The 27706-nt window shown below is 46.1% G+C and overlaps 1 protein-coding gene across 1 annotated transcript; it reads right to left on the bottom strand.

Moving 5' to 3' along the window:
- Positions 1-4706: 4706 nt before the first annotated feature.
- Positions 4707-26400, bottom strand: LOC309325970 (solute carrier family 22 member 13-like). The gene is made up of 11 exons (XM_081834412.1): positions 26246-26400; positions 24748-25165; positions 21063-21166; positions 17869-18023; positions 16200-16368; positions 13842-13962; positions 13002-13096; positions 10494-10708; positions 8874-8982; positions 7649-7858; positions 4707-5868 (listed from the first exon to the last, which is right to left on the bottom strand). The coding sequence occupies exons 2-11, from the start codon at positions 25117-25119 to the stop codon at positions 5787-5789; spliced, it is 1632 nt and encodes a 543-aa protein (XP_081690538.1). The 5' UTR covers positions 25120-25165; positions 26246-26400; the 3' UTR covers positions 4707-5786.
- Between the last annotated feature and the right edge of the window lie 1306 nt (positions 26401-27706).

The raw sequence follows: 27706 nt of genomic DNA, 5'->3' as shown, positions 1-27706 counted from the left end.
AAGAGAAGACAAGGCTCAGTGTGACTATCAAGTTCCTGACATGCTTCTATTTTCTATGGGGGTAGACAGATCAGCAAGCATGGATGGAAGTGGCTTCCAGTCCAGCTCTCTTGATCTGGACACGGGGAGCATGAAAGTAAAAAATGATACTTGCTCTGGTTTAAGCGCTTCAGAAAACATCTCAGAGGTGAACAACCTGCACCAATTTTCAGAATCTGAGCCCATTAGAGCAATCACTCTTAATAACGACGACACTCCAGGAACTGGAAATTCTGAGATGTTTCAGAACCCACAATCCTGCCTTGAGTTTAATGAAGATGTTCTCCTCGGACTTGGACTCCATGTTGAAAAAGCCACTGCTGATGGTTACTCCCCTGGAAAAGTGGACATCCCGCCATTGCTTGGATCTCTCCAGCATATTCCAGAGCTCCTTAGAGATACCATTCAGCGTAACACTGAAGGAAGTGCAGCTGCAACAGAACAATCCCTAGAAGAGATGATGTCAGCAGAGAAGAGTGATGGGCCATCAGGAAGCCTTCTGTAATGCAACTTGAAATGCAGTGTGTTCTACTCACAAGGCAAGGTTATGGGGGCAAAGTCCTAGCAGAGGTGGGTCGGTGGCTTAGAGCAGCAACCAGCAAAGTACCCTCTCTGGGGTGCTAACTGGCTTGACTGCCCATAATTTCTGAGGTTAGGGACTGGCAACCCAAGACAGCCACCCCTCCAAGGTCAAAGGTGCAATCCAATGACCTTTGGCCTACAACTCCCATCAGCCCCTGCCAGCCTGACCAAAGGTGAGAGAATATGGGAGTTGGGAGTTCAACGGGTGGAAGAAGGCTGGGTTTTTTTACACTTCACAGCTCTGTGACTCTAGGAAACCGTTAAAGAACACATTATCTGATTCACTCCACATTCTCCTTCCCCTCTACTCCACCACCTTCGTTCAATCAGCCCCAAACTCACAAACAACCAATTTAGTGCGTTCCCAATTGTCTCCCCTCCTGCTCTGGAAAGAAAAAAACCCTTAATGAGCATCACTCTGCAAAAAGGAAATTGCTCTCTCCAACCCCGGAGGGAGGTGAAAAATTCGTTTCCTCCTCTTTCCCTGTTCTTAAAATAACTCATTGCAAGATAGGAGGTCTGAGGATTAATTAGATTTCCCTTTGCCTGGGATTGAATCCCAAGGAATTAGTAACACCACCAGGCAGTCGAAAATATGCTTAGCATCTGTTTTTGGGTACCACGTGAGCCGTCTCTTTTTTTCAAAGTAAAGGAATAGCATTTTCTGCTCCCTTTTTCTTAAGACTGAGGAATTTTCATTTGGGGGGAACCACACCTGGAGTCTCGTTGTGTCAGCAAAGCTACGACCTATTTTTTCCTTACAAAGGAAACACTTCGCCAATGCATGGAGAATGGCTTGCTTAAGGATTTGTGGATGTTTGGAATATCATTCGGTCTGATGTTGCATTGACTGAGAAAATTTGTATCTCCCTGACCTCTCTGCTTGATGGCAATAAAGACAAGAAATACGTAAAAATGTGTTTGATGCTAGGGGAAAAACCCACACAAGTTAAATGCTTGCACAGCCATTAAAGGAGTACATGCGCCATCCCGCAGGCAGGCAGAGTTCAGCATTTTACCTTTCCCATTCACTTCAATGGAGGGGCTCCATTCAAGACTCTTGAATTGGAAAGGCTCCAACTTGGCTATCACTTCGCAGGCAACGGTTCCGGGAGAGCAGAATCAGAATCGCACATTTCAACTGAGAAGCACTTTTTGCATCATCTTTCCCATTCAGTGGGATCGACATTGCTGCTACTTCGCCTCCTCTAGGACAGGGGTCAGCAACCTTTTTCAGCAGGGGGGCCGGTCCACCGTCCCTCAGACCATGTGGTGGGCCGGATTATATTTTGGGGGGAAAATAAAATGAACGAATTCCTATGCCCCACAAATAACCCAGAGACGCATTTTAAATAAAAGCACACATTCTACTCATGTAAAAACACGCTGATTCCATTTAGAAGGCGATTGGGCCGGATCTGGCCTCCGGGCCTTAGGTTGCCTACCCCTGTTCTATAGCTATGATGAATTTCTTACGACTTTCTGGGCATAAGCAAAACCACCTTGTTCCTCCTTTTCAAGGGTTCCTGCCAGATTTCCAGAGCCAGTGGCGTGTGATGGTTAGAAGGTCAAACTAGACCAGGGTTCAAATCACCACTCATTCATGGAAGGCCCTAGGCTAGTCACTATCACTCTCAGCCTGGCCTACCTCACAGGGTTAGCGTGAAGATAAGAAATGGGGAGGAGGGAGAAACTGAAACACAGAACATCAGAAAATAAGAACTTTATTTAACACACACACACACACACACACACATATATATATATATATATATATATATATATATATATATATATATGCTTTCGTAGATTTTCACGGGTACAGGAATGCAGGTTTTGGTGTCCTCGGGTGTCTTCCCGTGTAAAAGTTGGGGTGTCTAGGCGACGTTTCGACGAGGTCTCACTCGTCATCTTCAGGCTGGTGCTTTCGGCTTCTTGTTACTGGAACAGAGCTCTGTTCCAGTAACAAGAAGCCGAAAGCACCAGCCTGAAGATGACGAGTGAGACCTCGTCGAAACGTCGCCTAGACACCCCAACTTTTACACGGGAAGACACCCGAGGACACCAAAACCTGCATATATATATATATATATATATTCTTTCACCTTCTAAATTCAAGCAATCACTCGATGAAAAGTGCACATCATGGAGTGTTTATTTGTGCAGAGAGCTTCCAAGGTGTTCTGGGCCAGCCGATTGTTCCGGGTGCTGGGGATTAAAATTCTGGATCCAAAGGAAATTGGCTGACTCTTCATCTCTCCTGAACGCCGCCAACAATGACCTCATCGTTTGTGTCATAGGCGTGTCCTAATGCCCCGGACCTTAGGTTGCCTACCCCTGCACTAGAACATCCACATCTTTGGTCTCATAGTTGATTGTTCTTATTTGAAATAGATGGCCGTCTAAGGTTGCCACTGTCTTTTACTGGCCCTGCTCCTGCGCCTTTATCCAAAGCCTGGGACAGAGAAATGGAGCAAGCTACTCTTTCAGGAGTACAGATAAGTCTCAGGGAAAGCTTCCCCTGATAAATTTCTGTGCGCTAGGTTGAAGCCGCATGCGGTTAAAGTCACAGGAGCAAAGCCAGCCCTCCTATGATCAGCCATTAAGCCCCTTCAGAGTAAAATCAACAGGATGGTGGGTGGAATTGTTGTTTTCTTCTTAAATTGCCTCTCTTGGCAGAAAGCCCATCAGCAATTTGATTGCCCCTTTGGACTCCGAAGTTTATCGTTCCTCTGTTAGCAAGTTGTGCATTAACTTCAGAGCCATGAGCATAAATAAGGACACAGAGTGTCGGTACAATTGCCTGTGCAGCTTGTGAAGGCAGCATGAAGACCATCCATATTGCTTTTGCCACATTTATGTCTTACAGGTAAGGTAAAGGTAAAGGGACCCCTGACCATTAGGTCCAGTCGTGGCCGACTCTGGGGTTGCAGCGCTCATCTCGCTTTATTGGCCGAGGGAGCCGGCGTACAGCTTCTGGGTCATGTGGCCAGCATGACAAAGCCGCTTCTGGCGAACCAGAGCAGCGCACGGAAACGCTGTTTACCTTCCCGCCGGAGCGGTACCTATTTATCTACTTGCACTTTGACGTGCTTTCGAACTGCTAGGTTGGCAGGAGCAGGGACCGAGCAACGGGAGCTCACCCCGTTGTGTGGATTCGAACCGCCAACCTTCTGATCAGCAAACCCAAGGCTCTGTGGTTTAACCCACAGCGCCACCCACGTCCCTTTTACGAATGCACAAAGCTGCCTTATCACTGCTTCCGTGCCAGATGATGGGCACGTCTACCAGCCCAGTAATGTCTATAGAATCTGACAAACCACACCTCTCTAGAGTTTCAGGGGCTCTCTCCCAGAACTGCAACAAAACTTTATTTTTATTTTTTTTAAATAAGCTGAAGGTTGAAAAAGGGACTTGGCGGATGTACAGAACACATGTCACCCAAAGAGTTTTCTATCTGCAAAACCTGGTAACTGGGCCTGGAACTTGAAGCATTGCAAACAAAATGTGTGTTTCTCCACTACTGAGATTACTTGGGGAGTTGAACTGGTGGGAAAGTATTTGCACGCGTTTCAGCATTAGACGTGAGGGGGAAATCCAATTCAGTTCACATTCGAAGTGAATATTGCACTTTCTGAAACATTCTGACCAAGACATATTCATCTATCAACACTTGCACTTCTCCAAATTCTGAAACACATTTCTAATGTGTGCATATATTGGTGAGAACAACATGCAAAAATGAATTGTGCTGGAGAATGGTGCATGCAAAAAAAAAAAATTGTGTATGTTAGGAGAAATTCACACTAAAATGCTGGTGAATGTTCACGAGGACTTAAAAAGCAGAATTTAGCAGTACTAAATTCGTTCTGGAGGTCCGTTCTTAACCTGAAACTGTTCTTAACCTGAAGCACCACTTTAGCTAATGGGGCCTCCTGCTGCCGCCGCGCCGCTGGAGCACGATTTCTGCTCTCATCCTGAAGCAAAGTTCTTAACCTGAAGCACTATTTCTGGGTTAGCGGAGTCTGTAACCTGAAGCGTATGTAACCTGAAGCGTATGTAACCCAAGGTACCACTGTAAAAAGAAATGGTGGAAAGCACTAATAGTAGTTCATCAAACTTGCCTGGAAGCTCCCACCCTCTATGTACCTCTATAATCAACAGTACCGTTCACAAGGTCCATTCTGTCAGGGGTCCTTTCAAATATTTGCCAGTATCTTCACCTATTCTTCACTTACTTTTGTTTACAATATTTTTAGACCAGTCTTCGGCAGAAGTGTCTCAAAGGAGCGTACAAAAAAGAAAGAGGGAGAGGGAGAGAGATCATAATATGTTAAAATTAATTAAAAACCAGGGACACAGATAAAGAAGAGCAGCCACAAAATGAAAACAGTGAAGCTGGAAAAAGCTTCCATTTTACCAAAAGTGCTGTGTAACATAAAGGTCTTCATTTGCATTCAAGAGGACCAGGTGGATAGAAGCTGTATGAGCAATCTGAGGGAGAACATTCCATAGTTCTGGGGCTACAACAGATAAGCCCCTGTTCTTTTTGGGGGGTTAGTATTCAACCTCACCTTGATACAAGATGGAATTTCAAGTAGGATAGATATTAAAGGTTGGACTGTGTCTTTTGGATCTCCTTGAGATGGTCACCCTTTGGGCTGCTTATGGCTTTATTGGTCCAAAACAGCTGATGAATTGGGCAAATGGATAGCTGCACACAGGTGTTTCAAGACACATGAAATATACCAGCCTGAACCGGTCAGAAAAAGAGACTTTATTTAACAGGGATGGGGAACCTGTGGCTCTCCGGAGATTGCTGGACTTCATTTCCCATCAGCCTCAGCCAGTATGACCCTTGGCAGGGATGATGGGAATCGAAGTCCAATAATATCCAGAGGGCGACTGGTTCCTCATCCCTGCTGGATGAAAAGGAATGGCAATCCTGACTGGTGTGACTGGGAGGCTTGTTTTAAAGGGGCACGACACCTGCTTTTCCTAAGTACACATCTGGATCATTGGGACTTGCAGGGCTGCATGTTTTCCTAGGCAACCTGAGCACGACGGGTGAACAATCGAGAGGTATGCCCACATCATTTGCCTGCTAAAATCTTCCACAGATGTCCCACCATTTCTTTGGACTGCAAGGAGATGTGATGTTTCTGCTAGAGGTATGTGCTGCTGGTATGTTCTTTCGTTTTGCCAGCTTCTTTCTGTGCGGGTTTTTCCCCAAGAGCGTTTTTGGACCTAATGGAAAGGAACACAAATAAACATCAGCCCCCAATTGCCCCCCTATCCTCATCCCCACCCATTGCCATCTTTTCCGTGGAGACTTCCAAGCTGTCACCCTTCTGTGGTCACCTGGGGTGAGCAGAAATGATCACCAAGCGATATTCGCAAGCCAAAATAAACTTGCTTCTTTCACCTTTCCTTTTCTTGTTTACAGTTTGGTAAGCTGGTTCCTCTCACTGGAAGTGAGAGCTGGACCATAAAGAAGGCTAATCGCCGAAGAATTGATGCTTTTGAATTATGGTGCTGGAGGAGACTCTTGAGAGTCCCATGGACTGCAAGAAGATCAAACCTCTCCATTCTGAAGGAAATCAGCCCTGAGTGCTCACTGGAAGGACAGATCATGAAGCTGAGGCTCCAATACTTTGGCTACCTCACGAAAAGAGAAGACTCCCTGGAAAAGACCCTGATGCTGTGGTCCATGGGGTCATGAAGAGTCAGACACGACTAAACGACTAAACAACAACAACAAGCTGGTTCCTAGCCTAACAGCGATTTCATTCATTCAAGTCCTACCCATCAATCATAGGCACGCTTAGGGCTTAGTCACAGGCAATTAACAGCATAATTAGTAATCACATTGGGTGTTGTTGTTTTTTAAATTACCTATTGCACAGGGGTGGGGATTGTTATCAAGATCACAGTGCAATAATAATAATAATAATTTTATTATTTATACCCCACCCCTCTGGCTGGGTTTCCCCAGCCACTGGTTTCCCCAGCGTGTAGAGAGGGGATTTCAAACTTTCTCTCTTCTGCCACAATCTCCATGAAATTCTTCGTCCATTCCACTCGCCCCCCTGCATATTAATACCAACTTAAGCATAGGTGCTGACGCCTAGAAGCCATGGGGTCTTCAGCCCCCTCCCCAATACAATATTTGAGGGACCCAAGTTGATGGGCACACTACATCATGTGATTGATTATGCATGGAGGAGCTTTCCTCCCCCACTAATATTTTATTCAAGTTGGCCCTCCTGAATTTAAGCTTTCCTAGCATTTTTTAAAATGCTATGTGTGGGGTATGCGTGGCAAATTTCACAAATATTGCTGGTCAGGAAGAAAAGCTTAAACTGCAATTTCAATAGCAATGATATTGGGGAGGGGGAACCACCTAATATTTTATTTCTTAAAACACTGAACTCATCCACCATTAACCCTGTCACATGGACTCAGGTCTTGGGAGAAAAACCCATTTTACTCAGTGGACTTAACCAAAAAAAGAGACAGCACGCTTAATTGTTAAGCATGTAAGGACAAAAGAAGTAATTATAATTTATTAGTTTTCATGTTATTTTATTCTGTTAAAGCAACTAGAAAAAAATCTTATGTTGGGAAGATCTCACACAGATGAAAGGAAGCCGGGGGGAGGAGGGGAGGGTTAGGTTGAATTTGGGAAATAAAATAATACATGGGACAGCAAAGGATATAATAGATTCTTATAGAATAGTAATATATTGTAACAAGAATAGAAGTTCAAAAGGAGAAGTAAATGTATTTTTAGTATTTTCATTATTGTAATAGTTATTATTATTTCTTATCGGTAGAAGGCAATGTTAACTTCGAGTTCTTTGTTTTGCTGTCTGTATAATTTTCTTAAGTCAATAAAAAAAAGAGAGAGCACAGAGGCAGGGGTGGAGGAGTCAAGAATGGAGCAGACTTAGTGTATGCAACATGCAAAAAATGTCAGCCTCTTAACTTCTTATGCAGAGCTGTTCTAGAATCCCCTGCAACTCACCTCTGACTGGCTGGGGATTTGCCAGTGTCGTCCTGGAGATCTTGGTTCCGTGTCTCAGGAAGGAAGAAGCAGAGGATTCCCGCGGCCAGTGCTATGCCCCCAAAGATCACCATGGGAATCGCAGGGTGGAACTTGTCCAGGAGACCCACAAGCGGAGCAAGGATGCCCCCTATTCTGGCAGCCATGGAGCACAAGCCTAAACTGCTTTGCCTGGTGGAAGTAGCAAAACACAGAGAGCAATGCCTGAGAGGAGGCGCAGACAGGTGCGCCCGGCCAGGGGCAAGTTTCCAGAAGTAAAGAAACTGCCCCGTGCATAAGGATCAACAAACGTATCTGTTTTGGTATCTCTGCCCTTCTCATTTTCTTCAATCTCAAATTCACTTCACCGCAATGCTGCACCAGTTTACGATTTTGTCATTTTTGTGCACTTTTTCACTTCATTGCATGCAATTTTGCCCAGCATACAATGTTTCGCCGGCTATTTTATCAGTCGCGATGCATTTTTAAAAATAAACAAAAATCCTTCCAGTAGCACCTTAAGGTAAAGGTAAAGGGACCCCTGACCATTAGGTCCAGTCATGGCCGACTCTGGGGTTGCGGCGCTCATCTCGCTTTATTGGCCGAGGGAGCCGGCGTACAGCTTCCGGGTCATGTGGCCAGCATGACTAAGCTGCTTCTGGTGAACCAGAGCAGCGCACGGAAACGCTGTTTACCTTCCCGCCGGAGCGGTACCTATTTATCTACTTGCACTTTGACGTGCTTTCAAACTGCCAGGTTGGCAGGAGCAGGAACCAAGCAACAGAAGCTCACCCTGTCGCGGGGATTCGAACCACCGACCTTCTGATCAGGAAGTCCTAGGCTCTGTGGTTTAACCCACAGCGCCACCTGCGTCCCTAGTAGCAACTTAGAGACCAACAAAGTTTGTTATTGGTATGAGCTTTCGTGTGCATGCACACTTCTTCAGATGCACACAAAAGCTCATACAAATAACACACTTAGTTGGTCTCTAAGGTGCTGCAGGAAGGAATTTTTTAATTTTGTTTTCAACTACGGCAGACCAACATGGCTACCTACCTGTATTTTTTAAAAATGTTATCTTCACCGTCGGGGTCATGTCCAACCCAAACGCTGGCGAGATGCACCGCCACTGTCTTCACCTTATTTGAGCAAAATATGTAGAGGATGTTTTTTAGAATACAGTGTGCTTTGTGTAGTAGATTCTCACCTGACAACAGTGGGAAAGACTTCCGCAGAAAACACATAGGTGGTTGAAAAGGAGGCAGCCAACGCAGACTTGCCAATAACAGCCAGGACCGTCACAATCACAGGGAAGTCTGGGCAAAGACAGGCAATGAGGTTAGAAACTAAATAACAAAAAATGAAGGTAAAGCATTGTTGAAAGACCACAGGCCTAGGAAAATGTCTAATCCAGTTCTGAAATGTCGCCTGTGGTCCTAGGGATATCCAGAGCTACTCTAACCCAGGAATGCATGGGTAGTTGAAAGGTTTTCCGGTGCCCATTTGCACAAAGACTCTGGTTCAGTGGTAGAGCAGACACTTTGCTTGTAGAAGATCCTGGGTTCAACCTCTCCATTTAGGAGAATCTCATGGTGTAGGAAATGGCGCTCTACCCAAGCCCCTGGAGAAATGCCATCAAATTTCTAAGGGACGCGGGTGGTGCAGTGGTCTAAACCACTGAGCCTCTTGGGCTTGCCGATCAGAAGGTCAGTGGTTCGAATCCCCGTGACGGGATGAGCTCCCATTGCTCGGTCCCAGCTGCTGCCAACCTAGCAGTATGAAAGCACGCCAGTGCAAGTAGATAAATGGGTACCGCTCCGGCGGGAAGGTAAACGGCATTTCCGTGCACTGCTCTGGTTCGCCAGAAGCTGCTTAGTCATGCTGGCCACATGACCCGGAAGCTATCTATGGACGAATGCCGGCTCCCTTGGCTTGAAATAGTAAAATAGGTACCGCTCCAGTGGGAAGGTAAACGGCGTTTCTGTGCGCTGTTCTGGTTCGCCAGAAGCGGCTTAGTCCTGCTGGCCACATGACCAGGGAGCTGTACGCTGGCTCCCTCGGCCAATCAAGCAAGATGAGTGCCGCAACCCCAGAGTCGTCCATGACTAGACTTAACAGTCAGGGGTCCCTTTACCTTTAACTGCTTCTAAAATTTGCATCTTTATGTATAAACTAGCACACGTAATTGTCATGCAAACCAGTGTGCCCTGTTTTGTTTTTTTCAGAAGTTAATCCCTTGAGAGTCTTGGTTCAAAGAAAGGAATGGGAGGGAAGAAACAAGGAAAGGAGGAAATGGATGGAAGAGAGGAAGGACACAAAGTGTAAGAAAGCAAAGTTGAAGAGAGAAGCAGCTGATTACTCAAGCCATGCCTGCAAGGGCATTGCTAGCTACTTAAAAGTCCTGGCGTTCAGGCTCCAGATTTGCCTGTGGCAAATAACAGGGTGGGTGAGTGCACTTTATAGAGCATCCAGCCTCCTTGTAAGCAACCCTTAAAAAAATTTAGGAGGCATGGGGCAGAAGATCAGGTCCCCAGTGCAATAGACCCAGAGCCTTGTGGCACCCCATAATAACTCCACCAGTGCCTGGCTGCTGTGTTCTCTTCACATACCTCAGGGGATTCCTGAACACACAGAGACACTTCTGAAACAGTCGAAGGCCTGTGGTTCAGACCTTACAATGAGGGATGTTGAACTCCAGCTCCCATCATCCCCCAGCCAAGATGGCCAATGCTCAGGGATCATGGGTGTTGAAGTCGGGAACATCTGGGCAGCTTGCCTGCCTTGCAGTTTGCCTTCTAGGTTTTCTCTCTCAAGCGGCTTTTTGTACCTTTTGGAATAGCAGGGATGAGCAAACACACGACTCCACTCAGGAGAAGCCAAACGGCCTGGCATTTCTTCCTCCCCATCCACTGGAGGAGGAAGATACAGGAGGCTCGAGATGGTATTTCCACAGCTCCAAACACAAGCTGGGTCATGTAGATGTCCAAGCCAAAATCCCCAACATGAAGGCTCACTCCGTAATACACAAGACTGTCTGCAAACCTGAGAACCAAGCAACAAATTACCGTTCATTCTGCATTTATTACTATTGTTCATTTTAATATCTGGCTCACACAAGCCCACCACTAAACTTCAGTGCTAGTTAGAATAAGGGCACAGCATTGGGATGCAGTTCCACAAAAGAATGCAATAATGCAGGCTTGGGTGAAGAATTCACTTTCTTCAGACTCTAATTTTTCATTTTCAATGGGAGAACTCATTCCTAGCCCTCCAGGCTATGACAGGCAGTGTTTAGAACTGTTGAAACCAACTCTATTTTTGCTGCCTGAGACTAGCCCTGCTGCCCTTCTGGAAACTATAATAAAACAACAACAAACCAAAAGGTCTCATTCAAGATCGATAAAAACAGCCTAAAAACTCTGCCTGTATGTAGCATATGCCGTTATTTTGTTTTTACATCTGGGACACAGCATACACATTTTGCCCATTCCCAAAAACATTCCTTTGCATATCCTCCCACATGGTTAGGCAAACTAAGGCCCAGGGGCCGGATCCGGCCCAAGCGCCTTCTAAATCCAGCCTGCGGACGGTCCAGGAAACAGTGTGTTTTTACATGAGTAGAATGTGTCCTTTTATTTAAAATGCATCTCTGGGTTATTTGTGGGGCATAGGAATTCGTTCATTCCCCCCCCCAAAAAAAAAAATATAGTCTGACCCCCCACAAGATCTGAGGGACAGTGGACCGGCTCCCTGCTGAAAAAGTTTGCTGACCCTTGCCCTCCAACATTCCTCAGATGAAAATAGGGACAATTCTGACTCCCCCACAATTGACCCTCCTCAAACCCCCCCCCCCATTTTTTTTGTCCCCTGCCCCCCGAGCATTTCCACCACCACCAAAACACACACAGCCTCCACCATAATGAGAAAACCCCTTAATCTCGGTTTTGTTTTGTTTTACTCTTTGGTAGATAAACAAAAAGAAAAGCACACACCAATGAACAAATTTTAGAAAGGGGCTTCAAGATTAGACGCATCCACACAAAGCATTGAAACAGAAAGAAAATCAGGACTCCTTGTGCTCCACTCTGCTCCCTGTTTCTTCCGTGCCCTCTACCTTTTGTAATTCCAGGACTATCCCTGTAAAATAGGGACACTTCGAGGGCATGCATTTGTTCTATTTGATGGAGAGATATGCATGCAGATGCCAATGGCTGCTTTCTATCACATTGTTCTGCCTGAAATGTGCAGTCACTGCCAAAGCCCTTCTTCCATCCCTTCCCCATCCAAAGTAAGGTGAGCAGGGACTTGAAAGAGGGGCACCCTCTTTGCCGTACCCTCTCCAAGGAGGCCTGCTTGGCACCAACCCTACTGTCATATTTGACACGACTTTTTGTCTGTAAGGCTGGGCAAAGTTTTCGTTCCGCCTGTTCCACTGATTTTCATGCTTCCTTTGCAGGTTGCTGCTCTTTCGTTTATTTGACCATACTTGATATTTAAGAATTGTTTTCTGGAGTGCGTGAACTACGCTTTCATTGCCACCCACCCTACAGGTTTTACTAAGAGTGGCCTTGAAATATTTCAACCAACGAAAGTTAATTCTCAGTAAAGCAACCAAGCCATTCACGGGGAAAGAGAAAACTCCGGCCTTAGACCAAACAGAGCCTCATCGGATAGAAGTCAAAGGTTTTTCTATAAGCCACTGATTATTGTATACCTAGAGAACTACAGCATCCTAAAAAGCAGAGACATCACCTTGCTAACAAAGGTCCGTATAGTTAAAGCCATGGTTTTCCCAGTAGTGATGTATGGAAGTGAGAGCTGGACCATAAAGAAGGCTGATCGCCGAAGAATGGATGCTTTTGAATTCTGGTGCAGGAGGAGACTCTTGAGAGTCCCATGGACTGCAAGAAGATCAAACCTATCCATTCTGAAGGAAACCAGCCCTGAATGCTCACTGGAAGGACAGATCGTGAAGCTGAGGCTCCAATACTTTGGCCACCTCATGAGAAGAGAAGACTCTCTGGAAAAGACCCTGGTGTTGGGAAAGATGGATGGTACAAGGAGAACGGGACGACAGAGGACGAGATGGTTGGACAGTGTTCTCGAAGCTACCAGCATGAGTTTGACCAAACTGCGGGAGGCAGTGGAAGATGGGAGTGCCTGACGTGCTCTGGTCCATGGGGTCACAAAGAGTCAGTCACGACTAAACAACTAAACAACAACAGAGAACGAATAACAAGGAAGCTTCAGCTGGTGGTGCCTTTCCATGTGGACATTGGATTTTTAAAAATAAAATAAAATACTGTACTGAATTAATATCGTTTGGAATACTTACCAGACTATGACCATGATTAAAGTCAAAATCCTTAGATGTGGCTTCTTGAAAATATCCAGAATATTCCCAGATTTCACCTTCTCTTCTGGAGTGAGCTTCAAAATGTGCAAGACAAAACAGACACAGAACATCAGCCAGAATCAAGGATGGCTGTTCCCAAACTGGTGCCCTGCGGATTGGACTACAATCCCCATCAGAACCATCTGCCAGGGCACCTGTGCTCGCTTGGGCTGATGGGAGTCTTTGTCCAAAACAGCTGGAGTACCAGGTGGGTTAGCAAGTTGAGCCGAGACTGGAGAGATTCCACTCAACCACAAAATTCACAGGATGTACTTGGACTCGTCTCCCACCCCCTGCCCAAATCTCACAGGCCTATGAGGAATTAGGGAACCATGTAAGCCCGATCGGGGGGACCATTGGCCCTCCAGGTGTTGTTGAAATACAACTCCCATCATCCCCAACCATGCTAGCTGAGGCTGATAGGAGTTGTAGTTTCACAACATCTCGTGGAAGTTCCCCACACTTAATGTAAGCTGTCCTCCATACCTCCTTGGAGAATGTGTGGGATATACATTTTATAGTAAATTAAATAAAATGAGAAGGAAGCGGTGGTTTGGAGAGGCAGGTGGACAGCTAAATAGTAGATACTCAAGGTGGATAAACAGATTTTTTTTAAAAAAAGTCAAATGCAGCTTGATGAGGGACTCAAATATTGCAGGGCAGGGATCTCTCTTTTTTCAATGGTCTTGTTTTCCCTTTCCCCATCACACCGTTTGCTTTTTCCATATCCTCCCCAGACATTTTCAGAAAAGGAGCAATAGAAATCCCAGGCTTTGCTACCTGGTTGAGTAGTTCTTCTGAGACGGTTCGTTTGTTAATGGAAGCGGCTTTTCGAAGCTCCTTTTTGGCTTCCTCGACCTTCCCTTTTGTTGCAAGCCATCGTGCAGACTTGGGAAGGACCCTGAAAAAGACAAGAGTTTGTGAAGCATGGCCAGTGCATTAACCTGGAAAGGAACTGAGGTGGATAGTGGTCTGCTGTGTCTGGTCTGGTAGAAACGGGGGCAGACTTTGGTTATACGGCACCCTCAGCGAGGCCAAAACTTGGCACCTCCAAATGGACCTTCTCAATTATGGATCTTCTCCATTTTGCACTCCCTCGGTGCCCTGTGCAGGGGAAATGCCTGCGCCACCCTAAATCTGGTGCTAGTAGAGCCCAGAAGGCAGCCTTCCTCAAACTGTGCCCTCCACATGTTGCTGGATGTTGCTCCTTTCATCCCTGGCCATTGGCCCTGAGGGATGGGGATGTTGGGAGCTGATGTGCACCAGGTTGGGGCAAGGCTGCATCAGAACCCTTGGGACTCCATAGCACTGTGAAGAGAACTTCAGTAAACATTAACAGGCCAGAACAAAATCACAGTTATAATGATGTAATCAGGATCCAAAATTAGATTTCAGCCATTAAAATAGACAAAACAAGCCTTTGAAGAATATGCATGAAGAAGGCTGTTTATTTTATCTAGGTCCCTAAAAGGTAAAGGGACCCCTGACCATTAGGTCCAGTCATGGCTGACTCTGGGGTTGCGGCGCTCATCTTGCTTTATTGGCCGAGGAAGCCGGCGTACAGCTTCCGGGTCATGTGGCCAGCATGACTAAGCCGCTTCTGGCGAACCAGAGCAGTGCACGGAAACGCCATTTACCTTCCTGCCGGAGTGGTACCTATTTATCTACTTGCACTTTGACGTGCTTTCAAACTGCTAGGTTGGCAGGAGCAGGGATTGAGCAACGGGAGCTCACCCCGTCGCGGGGATTCAAACCGCCAACCTTCTGATCAGCAAGTCCTAGGCTTTGTGGTTTAACCCACAGCGCCACCCGTGTCCCTATCTAGGTCCCTAGTAGATCTTAAAACACAGGGTAGATAGGAGTTGGTGCCACCATTTCACTTAATCACTACACGCTGTATATTTTTACATGCAGTCCAACTGTCATGGCCTGGTTGGACGAAGTGTTTGAAACTCCAATTGTTCTAGGCGCATTTTGCAACAAGGAATTTCATTAGCACAAGGAGTTTCTGAGCTCTGGGCGCAGTACTCTGCCTAAGATTTCAGATTAAAACTGCAGAGTGGAAGGAAAGGAGGACCTTTTTCTGCCTCCCCACTACTCTCTGAAGACTGGAGACCCTCTTAAGAATATTAGGGGGGTGGGCAGGGGAAGGACCAGACCATGTGAAAAATGAACATAACATTTTAGCTGCAGTTCATTCATTTTCTGCTTTGTATTCTTGTTATAAAAAAGCGAGCCTAGACATTCCATTGTTGTGCCCAAAACCTAGGTTTAAGGTGCCATTTAACTCCTAGCTTTCACATTTCAGTTTCTAACACTGGTTGGACGCAGAAGAATGTTGGGAGGAACCAGCTCAGAGCCCCGGGGTCGGCGATGGGACAATGATGAGTGGTTAGAGGGAGAAGAGAGAGGAAACTGGGAGGTGGAGGTTTCAGAAGCTGAAAAAGTAACTGGGTTTAGTGAGCAGGAAGAGACTGTGACAGAGAACAGACCAGAAGCAGAGGCAGAAGACAAGGCTGGAGAGGAGGGGGGGCCAAGAGGCAGAGGTGAGTCTGGCTGGTGAAGAGACATGGGTATCTCCCTCTCCTGTTGTGACAAGATCCCCTCCTCCCTGGTCTCCAAGAACCAGGAAAGGCATGAAAAGGGCAGAGGAGAGGTTGGCTGCACATGGGCACAGTCTCTGATTGCTTGGGGAAAGCCCTGGAGAGGAAGGGCCTTAAGCAGCTGTGGGAAGGCGGGGACCTTCAGTCTTCACTGCTTCATAGGGGCAAGACCTACAGGAGATGAGTCACTGTGCTCAGTAGACCCGACACTCCTGTGCAGATCCTGTTTTTGCTAATACAGTGGTATCTCTGGTTACGAACAGGATCCGTTCCGGAGCCCCATTCACAACATGAGCAGAATGCGAATTGATGATTTGATTTGATGTCATTTTAAGTGTCTATGCATGCATGAGCGGTGAAACTTGGAAGTAACCCTTTCCGGTATTTCCGGGTCGCCGCGGGACGCAATCTGAAAACGCTCAACTTGAAGTAAACGCAACATGATGTATGACTGTAAAGAGTTAATTCCAACTTGCTCAGTGCGATTTACAGCCGGCTTGCTCCTGTCTCATTTCTGGTCCTTTTGCACACTCACCATATGTAAAAAAAGAGGGCAAATGCTGGAGCAGAGCCAGCAATCTGGTAGAGTCTCCAGTCACGAATGGCGTACGCCAAGCCAGCCAAGGCCATCTGCCCAAGAGCGTTGCTGCAGTGGCTGATGATCATCGCAAGCGGGCGATAGGAAGGCCCGACCCACTCTGAAGCTAAAAGGGTTCAAGTTACAGTCAGTATCTGAAAATTAAAAAACCCTGCCATTGACAATCGCTTGCATTTTTTAAAACAGCCCTGACTTTATTATTGACTGCTTTTAAATAACCACATAAATTACAAGAGCAAAGTATATTTCTAGGTGGATAAGAAGGAAAAGTAACCACAGATGTTGATGACAGTTCAGAAATGTGGGGGAAACTCCTTGTTTGCCCCCCCCCCCTTGTCCCCCCAGCGCCATTCAAGGAGCCACACAGAAGAGGCTACATTGGTAGCAAGCAGAGGAGCATTTTGACCCATGCAAATTAGGACTGAGTTTTGCATTTCTTCCAGAAACACATCAGCTGTGTGGCCATAACTCCTGCAGCATGGACCTGTAAGGTAAAGATAAAGGGACCCCTGACCATTAGGTCCAGTCGTGACTGACTCTGGGGTTGCGGCGCTCATCTCATTTTATTGGCCAAGGGAGCCGGCGTACAGCTTCCGGATCATGTGGCCAGCATGACTAAGCCGCTTCTGGCAAACCAGAGCAGCGCACGGAAACACCATATACCTTCCCACCAGAGCGGTACCTATTGATCTACTTGCACTTTGACGTGCTTTCGAATTGCTAGGTTGGCAGGAGCAGGGACCGAGCAACGGGAGCTCACCCCGTCACGGGGATTCGAACCGCTGACCTTCTGAACGGCAAGTCCTAGGCTATGTGGTTTAACCCGCAGCGCCATCCGCGTCCCAACATGGACTTGTACTCTGAGGTTATTTCTTCCCTAGCTGAGAGAGCCAGGGTTAGCATGTTGGACTGGGCACTTGGAGACCAGGGTTCGAATCCCCACGTGGCCTTGAAGCTCACTCAGGGCTTATCCACACATTCATCAGCTGGCGCAACGGGTCAGTGCATCCAGCTATTAACCAGAAGGTTGGTGGTTCGAGTCCAGCCAAGGACTGCGGTGGGCAAGATTCCTGCATTACAGGGGGTTGGACTAGATGAATTGGCATTTGCTATCCAGATGTTTTAAGGGGCATGAGTGGCGCTGTGGGTTAAACCACAGAGTCTAGGACTTGCCGATCAGAAGGTTGGCAGTTCGAATCCCCGCGACGGGGTGAGCTCCCCTTGCTCGGTCCCTGCTCCTGCCCACCTAGCAGTTCGAAAGCTTGTCAAAGTGCAAGTAGATAAATAGGTACCACTCTGGCGGGAAGGTAAACGGTGTTTCCGGGCACTGCTCTGGTTTGGCTTAGTCCTGCTGGCCACATGACCCGGAAGCTGTACGCTGGCTCCCTCGGCCAGTAAAGCGAGATGAGCGCCACAACCCCAGAGTCGGCCACAACTGGACCTAATGGTCAGGGATCCCTTTACCTTTATCCAGATGTTTTGGACTTTGGCTCACATCACTGTTGTAGCCTAAAGCACCTGGAAAACTCCAATTGGAAAAGGCTGGGTTTTGTTTTTTTATGGATGGCAGGGCCTGAACTTCCCCAGAGAAACTTAAGTGTCTTACTTAACGCTGCCATGCTGATACTGATCCCGGCAAAAGCAGCGCCCACGATGAATCTCAAGGCGATGTAGAGGTAGAAATTTGGCGCAAATCCTGCCCCGACACCAAAGGCACCCATGAGGAGGAGGGTGAGCAGTATCATCCATTGGCTACCAATCCTGGAGGAGGGAAATGAAATGCGTGAGGGAGCTCAGAACTTGCACCTCGCAGGAACATAGGAATCTGTCTTATACTGAATCAGACCCCCGGGCCATGTAGCTCATTGCTGCAAGTGGCTCTCCACAGATTTAAAACAAGGGTCTCATCCTGCCCTCTTGTGTTGCTGCACATGAAAAGCTTTCCTATCTGCTAGGCGAGAAACCCATAAGGTATTTTCATTCAAAATGTACTCTATATCCGTAGTGGCTTATTGCAAGATAGATGCTTTTGCTCATTTTTAGTCGCACCCTCACCTATGATTTGGTACATAAAGCAAATAAAGAAGTTTTAATATGTCTAGAGACAATGGGTAAAACAAAACACCATTAGCTGTACTGCTGGGTAAGTTTTTAATGCTGATTGTATTTGTATTTGTTAAAAAACTGTTGAAAACTTGTTTTTTTAAAAAGATAAAGAATTTTTATTAATTTTGTTGTCCTTTCTGTTCTTATACACATTAAAAAATATATTTTTTAAAGGTTTTGAGGGCCTTTGAACCTGACATAGCTGGGGTGGGGGGCTCAGCACATCTCAATCCAGCTCTGCAAACTCTACCTCATTTAAGGTGTGCCACAGGACCCCCCTGAGAGCCTTTCAGATTCAAGGCATATAAATGTGTCGTGCAATTGCTTCTTGTGTTAAGATTCTGGGAGAAAACGACAGATAATCGGGCCTTCAAACACAACCTGATTTTAGTGCGGCATAACTAAAGAGCGAGAGAAGCTCCACGCAGCAACTCAAACTGGAAGGAGCAGGCATGCGAGTTTTGGGTACTTCTGCATTCAGGTGGCCTTGGTGTTGCAAAGTGCCTTCCTTCAGCTTCGGCTCAGGGGTCAGCTGCGCCCTTATCTGGACAGGGATAGGCTAACTTCCGTTGCCCATGCTCCGGTAACCTCTGGGTTAGATTACCACAATACATTATATGTCGGACTGCCTCTGAAGATGGTTTGGAAGCTTCACCTGGCGTAGAATTTGGCGGCCAGGTTGCTCACCGGGGTAAGATGGCTTGAAACTATAACGCCAATCCTGGCCCAACTGCACTGGCCGCCAATTAGTTTCCAATTCAAAGTGCTTGTTTTGACCTATAAAGCCGTAAATGGTTCAGGAACGCAACACAAAAAGGACTCTCTGTATATGACCCGCCCTTATCTTGAGATCATCATCTGAAGCCCTTCTTTAGGTGTCTCCTTCACAAGAAGTCTGCAGGGTGGCAACAGGAGAACAGGGCCTTTTCTGTGGTGGCTCCCCATTTCCGGAATGCTCTCCCCAGAGAGGCTCGCCTGGCGCCTTCATTATACACCTTTAGGCGCCGGGTGAAAACATTCCTCTGCAACCAGGCCTTGGGCTAATTGAACCATCTTATTAACTATGGGGGTTATTGTTCTTTGTTTGTTACTGTGTTTCATATTTTTGTGTTTTTATATTGTACACTGCCCTGTGATCCTCAGATGTAAAGGTAAAGGGACCCCTGACCATTAGGTCCAGTCGTGGCCGACTCTGGGGTTGCGGCACTCATCTCGCTTTATTGGCCGAGGGAGCCGGTGTACAGCTTCCGGGTCATGTGGCCAGCATGACTAAGCCGCTTCTGGTGAACCAGAGCAGTGCGAAGAAACGCCATTTACCTTCCCGCCGGAATGGTACCTATTTATCTACTTGCACTTTGACGTGCTTTCAAACTGCTAGGTTGGCAGGAGCAGGGACCGAGCAACGGGAGCTCAACCCGTCACGGGGATTCGAACCGCTGACCTTCTGATCAGCAAGCCCTAGGCTCTGTGGTTTAACCCACAGTGCCACCCGCGTCCCTGATCCTCAGATGAGGGGCGGTATATAAATTTTAACAACAACAATAGGAGCTGATCAGGTGAAACCCACCAGCACAAAAACACAACCTTTACTATATTTTGAAGTGCAGTGCACTTAGCTGATGGTGCTACCCTAGTTGTTGTCCAAAGCTACCTAGGGTAATCTAAGCTAAACTGACGGGCCATTCACTAAGGTCATAGTGGATCCATTTCTTCATAAAGTATCAGCAGTGGGTTCTGTCTTGCCCTTGCTTCTTCTAGAAATCTGTTTTGCCTCTCAGGCACACCCTGAGAATCGCTGCCCACACTCATCTGTCTGGGCGTTCCAGTGTACAACTGGAAGAACAGGAAATGTTTTTTTCTGGCAAAGGCACATAGAAAGTGCAAGGAGCTAAGCAGGGCACTGAAACTCCTTCTCTGCCATCTTTTCTTAAAATTAAATTGGTACACCGTCCTATAGTCCCAGGCCTCAGGGTGGTTACAACACAAAAACACAAAATAAAAACACAAAATACATAACAAAAACAAAAACAACCCAATCTTCCACCAGGCAATGCCCATACATTTGAAAAGCCTTGAAGACCAGAAACTTGGTTGTTGTTATTAAACGGAAAAGTGAAAGATGGGGAAATGCATTGTCAGCAACCAGCTGGAGATGTCTAGATCTGGGGCCTTCTGCATCCAAAACAAGTGTTCAATAAATATAATAGGTAATGAATGTTAGAACGATGTTGGACAGAAATTAAGGGGTTTCCAGCTGTAATGCTTAAGAGATATGAAAAATAAGGTTTAGAAATAAGTAAAAACTAAATGGTGAGGATTTGCTGAACTAACAATTTGAATTGGAATACAAGAAAGGGAGGTATGAGGAGGTCTGGAAAATAAGTTAAAAGAAAATAAGTAATGGAAATTCTATGTGTTTTTAATTATTTTTGTATTTTTGTATTTTTGTACTTATGTTATTTTTTCTTTTTTATTTCACATTGTATTATTTTTGGAAAACTTTAATAAATATTCTAATATATATATATATATATATATATATATATATATATATATATATAGGTAAACAGCCTCAAAGTTGTGGGCAAATCCCCTCCCCTCTAAATGACTGAAATACCTCCCCTGTTCACCAACTGCAGAGGGAGTGGCCATTTTCTCTCAGCCGCAACATGAAATCTCAAAAGTTATGCTTACCAGTCGCTCAGTGGGCCGAAGACCAAGGCTCCCACAAGAAGACCTGACATGTAAATGGATTGAGAGATGTCTTTTAAGTCCTTTCGGTCGCAAACCAAGTTGAACTAAAGGAAAAGAAGAAGAAAGCGCCTTTTCCTTCCATCTCCCAGCACTGCATGGTGTATATTATATGTCCCCTTTTCTTAATTTGACTGACTTTATGATTCATGAATTACAAGCAGCGCTTCTCAAAATTTGGCCTGTTTTCCTTAAGTCACCTAGATCAGCCAAGCTCAGGAGAAAAATAATACTGGATAGCTCTGTTGGTTAGAGCAAGGTGCTGATAACACCAAGGTTGTAGGTTCGAGGCCCGTATGGGACAACTGCATATTCCTGCATTGTAGGGAATTGGACTAGGTTAGGGCTGCCAAATGTCCAGATTTTCCCAGACACGACCAGGATTCAGGCAGCTCTGGTTATCTCCCGCTTGGACTACTGCAATGTGCTCTATGTGGGGCTACCTTTGAAGGTGACTAGGAAACTGCAAATAATCCAGAATGCGGCAGCTAGACTGGGAGCGGCCGCCGAGGCCACATAACACCAGTCCTGAAAGTTCTTCATTGGCTCCCAGTACGTTTCCGAGCACAATTCAAAGTGTTGGTGCTGACCTTTAAAGCCCTAAACGGCCTCGTTCCAGTATACCTGAAGGAGCATCTCCACCCCCATCATTCTGCCTGGACACTGAGGTCCAGCACGAGGGCCTTCTGGCGGTTCCCTCACTGCGAGAAGTGAGGTTACAGGGAACCAGACACAGGGCCTTCTCGGTAGTGGTGCCTCTCAGCAGATGTCAAGGCAATAAGCAACTATTTTACTTTTAAAAGACAACTGAAAGCGGCCCTGTTTAGGGAATTTTTAAATGTCTGATGCTGTATTGTTTTTAATATTGGGTTGGAAGCCGCCCAGAGTGGCTGGGGAAACCCAGCCAGATGAGCGGGGTATAAATAATACTAAATTAGTACTAGTACTAGTAGTAGTAGTAGTGGCAGCAGAATGGCATCCGGGCGGATTTTGGCCGATTTGGCAAAATGTCCTGGAAAACCCATACATATGGCAAGGGGGGGTGCGCATTGGGATTTCTGAGTGCTGTGAGCACCACCCCCTCTGGTGACTCCTTTTCCCCAGATCACATCCCCCCACACTCCAAAAGACAGAAGACGAGAAAGTATGCAAACACACATTTTGCATTTCCAGAGGAAGTAGGGAAAAAACTCCACTCTTCCTCCTTCAGATTTACGTACTTTTCAAGGGAGGAAAAGGTAACACACACCCCTCACCATCTCATGTGCAAGGGGGCAGGGCTAACACAGGCTTAATGGGTGCCAGGGGGAGATCTGAAGGATTTCATTATGCCCACGGGCACAATGTGAGTGACTCTTGCTTCAGGGCATGCTGGGCATGCTGTGTGACCCTGAAAATGCACTCTAGAAGTCACCCTACAATTCTGCCATACTCCAAGTGTCCTGTTTTAAGTAAGGTAAAGGTAAAGGGACCCCTGACCATTAGGTCCAGTCGCGGCCGACTCTGGGGTTGCGGCGCTCATCTCGCTTTATTGGCCGAAGGAGCCGGTGTACAGCTTCCAGGTCATGTGGCCAGCATGACTAAGCCACTTCTGGTGAACCAGAGCAGCGCATGGAAATGCTGTTTACCTTCCCGCTGGAATGGTACCTATTTATCTACTTGCACTTTGACGTGCTTTCAAACTGCTAGGTTGCCAGGAGCAGGGACTGAGCAACGGGAGCTCACCCCGTCACGGGGATTCAAACCACTGACCTTCTGATTGGCAAGTCCTAGGCTCTGTGGTTTAACCCACAGCGCCACCCGCGTCCCTTTTCCTGTTTTAAGTAGGACATCCCAAATCACAGAAACCAATCCCAGCTTCTCTCTGGATCCCGGAATGTCCTGTTTTTTGGTCCAGCACTCTGGCACGACCCTGCTGATGATGGCCAGAGTGCATCCCTCCTGATGTCCCATTGGGGAGAGGAAAATACTGGAGGGTGGATGTTTCTAAAGGACCAGGGGAGACACGTCAGTGTAGAAAAGATCCCCCAAGGGAAGGAAGTCTGAAAACCATGGATCTCTCTCTCGTGTGTGTGTGTGTGTGATGTGTGTGAGAGAGGCTAGGGGAGAGCCACTTCACTCCTCAATTTCTTAGGGTCCTGGAGCCCTGACATTTAATCGCTCCATAGTCCAAGACACTCCAGTCCTCAGAAAAATCTGAATACAGACATCCCTAAGGACCCTCTCAGGTGTTGAGCATCAGAGGGAATTCTCTTGGAGTCTCGTAAAGGTAAAGGGACCCTTGACCATTAGGTCCAGTCGTGAGCGACTCTGGGGTTGCGGCGCTCATCTCGCTTTATTGGCCGAGGGAGCCGGCGTACAGCTTCCGGGTCATGTGGCCAGCATGACTAAGCCGCTTCTGGAGAACCAGAGCAGCGCACACGGAAACGCCGTTTACCTTCCCGCCAAAGCGGTACCTATTTATCTACTTGCACATTGACGTGCTTACTGCCGACCTTCTGATCGGCAAGTCCTAGGCTCTGTGGTTTAACCCACAGTGCCACGTCTTTACCATCCCCCAAAAGCAAGGGAGCCACAGCCTGGAAGAGGTCATGCTAGGTGGCAGAACTGGGGAACACCCTCCCCACAGAAGGTGTGTCTCCCATCTTCCCTGTACAGTTCACCTGGCCTTTGACAGCTCAGGTGTTTTGCCTTGGGAGACCTGTCGCTACTCCACTATACAGTGACACCTCGGGTTAAGTACTTAATTCGTTCTGGAGGTCCATTCTTACCCTGAAACTGTTCTTAACCTGAAGCACTACTTTAACTAATGGGGGCTGCTGCCCTGCCGCCGGAGCACAATTTCTGTTCTCATCCTGAAGCAAAGTTCTTAACCCGAGGTACTATTTCTGGGTTAGCTGAGTCTGTAACCTGAAGCGTATGTAACCCGAGGTACCACTGTACATTGTTTTGTTCTGAATGGTTCCAACCTGGGTTTTTAAAATCATTTTTAACTGTTTCACTTTAAAAAATAAATAAATAAAGTTTACAATTTTATTGTTGTAACCTACCCTGGGAACTCCTGGTTAAGAATCGCAAATCGTAGCCCAGTTAATTAGGCGGAGCTTTTACCACTGTATTATCAAAACCTCTAAGCGGTTTCCATCACATGTAAATTATATGTTAAAATTGCCAATAAAAATGAGATGTTAAAAAGAAGTTAGCCTATTTTCCGCGAAAAAAATAAAATCAGCAGTTTAAAAAATTTACCTCTTGAGATAGTTGCATGTCAAAATGCATGTCAAAACAATTATCCCCTTGGCTGGCCATTCATGTCAATAATTATTTTGTATTGTTCTTACTTTTTGTAGTGCTTATATGTACATTGTGGTACACCACCTTGATCTTTTATACAATCTTGCAGCTAAAAGACTTAAAGAAGGTGATTGCCACTAGTCTATCCACAAGTCATTTCCTGTCCTGTCAGTTTCGCTATCCAGATCTTTAACTGTAGGGATAGCAGGTGAATACCAATGTTGAAATCGCTTTAAAGCAGTCTAGTACAAATCGCATGTGACACACACACAAACACATCTACCACAGAAGAGACAGGACTATGTTTTGTTAACAAGGAATATACTATACTCACCTCTGTCAGCAACGATGGCTTTGGATCTGTGGGGTACACCCAACCATCTCGGCAGGCTTCTGTGGAATTTCTTCCGTCTTTTATGATTGAATCGATATCGCCTTCCACAGGAGTAAACATGGAGCATTCCTCAAAAGAGCCATCTGGTTTCCTGGGAATGGTCAAGTTTAGCTGCTGCTCTTGGGTCAGGTTTTGGGTAATATTAAGGATCCAGTTCGTGTTGCAGTGGTGAGGCACGTCCATGACAATGAAGACTTGTCCGAACATGTGAAAGGGAGTCAGGAAATTTGGGATGCAGATCAGCAGCACCAGCCATTTCTGAAACCTGCCGAATTCTCCGATCACCTTCAAGATGTCTCCAAATCTGATCATTCTGGGATCTTTGGCAGCAGGTCTGTATCGTTCTCACATCTGGGGACTGAAATTAATCTTTAAACTTAATTGTGGCTGTGGATAAGGTGAATAATTAATCAGGCTTTGGCTTTTGATAAACTTGAGGAATCTATCCTATCACAGCAAGCGCCAAGATTAAAAACATACTTTCCTGCAAACGCTTCCTTATTGTTGCCTTTTTCTGATTCAGTGTTGATATTGTTTCGATTTCAGTATAGATTTCATCTAACCAAAAAGGAATTGAGCTTCAATGTGTGATCCTAAGTGTACACCGTACTTTTAAAGGACATTTAGAGCAGACCCCCTCTCTCACAAAGAACTTGGGAACCTTAGTTTACCCGACAAATCTACAATTCCCAGCACCCTTTTGTTAACTAGAATTCCCAGAATTCTTGTGGGGTGGGGATGTAGGACTGGTCATGTTGTTTGGATGCCTGATCATTGTCTTACAAAGCAACTTCTTTATTCCGAAGTTAAGAATGGAAAGCGTAATGCATGTGGACAACAAAAGAAGTTTAAAGATGCTCTCAAGGCAAATCTTTAAAAATGTAGTATAAACACCAACAACTGGGAGACACTGGCCTGTGAGTGCTCCAATTGGAGAACAGCCTTTACCAAAGGCATCGTGGACTTTGAAGACACTCAAACTCAGGACAAAAGGGAGAAATAAGCTAAGAAGAAGGCATGTTTGGCAAACCCTCACCGTGATCAACTCCCGCCTGGAAACTAATGTCCCCACTGTGGAAGGATGTGTGGATCCAGTCACTTATGGACTCTCTGTTAAGACCATTTTCATGGAAGACAATCTTACTCAGCTATGAGTGATCGCTAAAGAAGAAGAATAGTGATAATTGCAAATTATTGCAGAAATGAAAAAGCAGAAAAATGAGAAACTGCAAGAACCAAAATTATCAGATCCTTCCATCCCTGCTCTGGAATAAAAGTCTCCACTGCCCAGAGTCAGGCAAGCTGTTCTATGAGGAAGCTTTACCACTGAATCTAGGCACCAGCACTATTCCTGAGCTTTGGGTGCAAGAAAGAAGCACCCAGTTTCACATCTTTATCTCTACACACACACACACAAACCTTTGCCAATGCTACTTACTTCTTAACAGCCGTATCTCCTTCCCTTGCACCCTCAGGGAAAAAAAGAAAAGGAAGTCTAAGGGGGAAAACGTTCCGTGGAGGAAAGTCAGCAACACTGAGGCAGTTGAGACATCAGTAGGAGGTCAACACACCCTGAATTGGGCACCTCCAAGAGAGATTACCATCTTCACCGGTTAATGTAAACTTGTGCAATATATCAAAGTATTGTTGCATTCATAGCAACATATAGAGGAAGAGGCGAGGCAAACCTGTTTGAATCGCAGAATTCCAGACGATCTGAAAAGTCAACCAATGGTGGCTGTTGCTCACTGGAAGCTGGTGCCCAGGACAACCCAATCGGATGAGTGGCAGTGTTTTTCTAGAAACGGAAGTTCTGGAACTCAGCCTTGTTCCCTTAGAATGGCAATGGTACTCAACGAGTTCCAACAAGTTCTGGCTGAAAAGAAAGCCCTGATGAGCAGGGTACAAATAATGAAGTTATTATTATTATAAGCAGAATTCATCATGCGAAAGGCTGGGCTGGATGAATCCCAAACAGAATTAAGATTGCCAGAAGAAAAATCAACAACCTCAGATATGCAGATGACACAACCTCAATGGTAGAAAGTGAGGAGGAATTAAAAAACCTTTTACTGAGGGTGAAAGAGGAGAGTGCAAAATATGGTCTGAAGCTCAATATCAAAAAACAAAGATCATGGCCACTGGTCCCATCACCTCCTGGCAAATAGAAGGGGAAGAAATGGAGGCAGTGAGAGATTTTACTTTCTTGAGCTCCAAGATCACTGCAGATGGTGACAGCAGCCACGAAATTAAAAGATGCCTGTTTCTTGGGAGAAAAGCAATGACAAACCTAGATAGCATCTTAAAAAGCAGAGACATCACCTTGCCAACCAAGGTCCATATAGTTAAAGCTATAGTTTTCCCAGTAATGATGTATGGAAGTGAGAGCTGGACTATAAAGAAGGCTGATCGCCGAAGAATTGATGCTTTTGAATTATGGTGCTGAAGAAGACTTTTGAGAGTCCCATGGACTGCAAGAAGATCAAACCTATCCATTCTGAAGGAAATCAGCCCTGAGTGCTCACTGGAAGGACAGATCCTGAAGCTGAGGCTCCAATACTTTGGCCACCTCATGAGAAGAGAAGACTCCCTGGAAAAGACCCTGATGTTGGGAAAGATGGAGGGCACAAGGAGAAGGGGACAACAGAGGACGAGATTGTTGGACAGTGTTCTCGAAGCTATCAGCATGAGTTTGACCAAACTGCGGGAGGCAGTGGAAGACAGGAGTGCCTGGCGTGCTCTGGTCCATGGGGTCACGAAGAGTCCAACGTGACTAAACGACTAAACAACAACAAAGCATTTTGGTGGCTGAAGTTTATGCTGACTAAAAGTTCCGAACTGTTTTTTTAACGGTGGCCCTACAGAAAACACATTATAGTGGTACCTTGGTTGTCAAACT

Source organism: Podarcis erhardii, assembly GCF_964252035.2.
Source record: "Podarcis erhardii genome assembly, chromosome: 12".
Lineage (NCBI taxonomy): Eukaryota > Metazoa > Chordata > Lepidosauria > Squamata > Lacertidae > Podarcis > Podarcis erhardii.
The sequence above is the reverse complement of the archived record's forward strand: the minus strand, read 5'-3'. Positions and strand labels throughout refer to the sequence as shown.

Bases quoted from the DNA above. Each gene is read 5' to 3' on its own strand.
- LOC309325970 (XM_081834412.1), bottom strand. From the start codon at position 25,119: ATGATCAGATTTGGAGACATCTTGAAGGTGATCGGAGAATTCGGCAGG. The intron at 16,369-17,868 runs GTAAGACACTTA...GAACCCTTTTAG, and splicing joins TATCAGCATGGCAGCGTTAA to CTTCAGAGTGGGTCGGGCCT. The intron at 13,963-16,199 runs GTGAGTGTGCAA...TGTCTTTTTCAG, and splicing joins GCCCTCTTTTTTTACATATG to GGTCCTTCCCAAGTCTGCAC.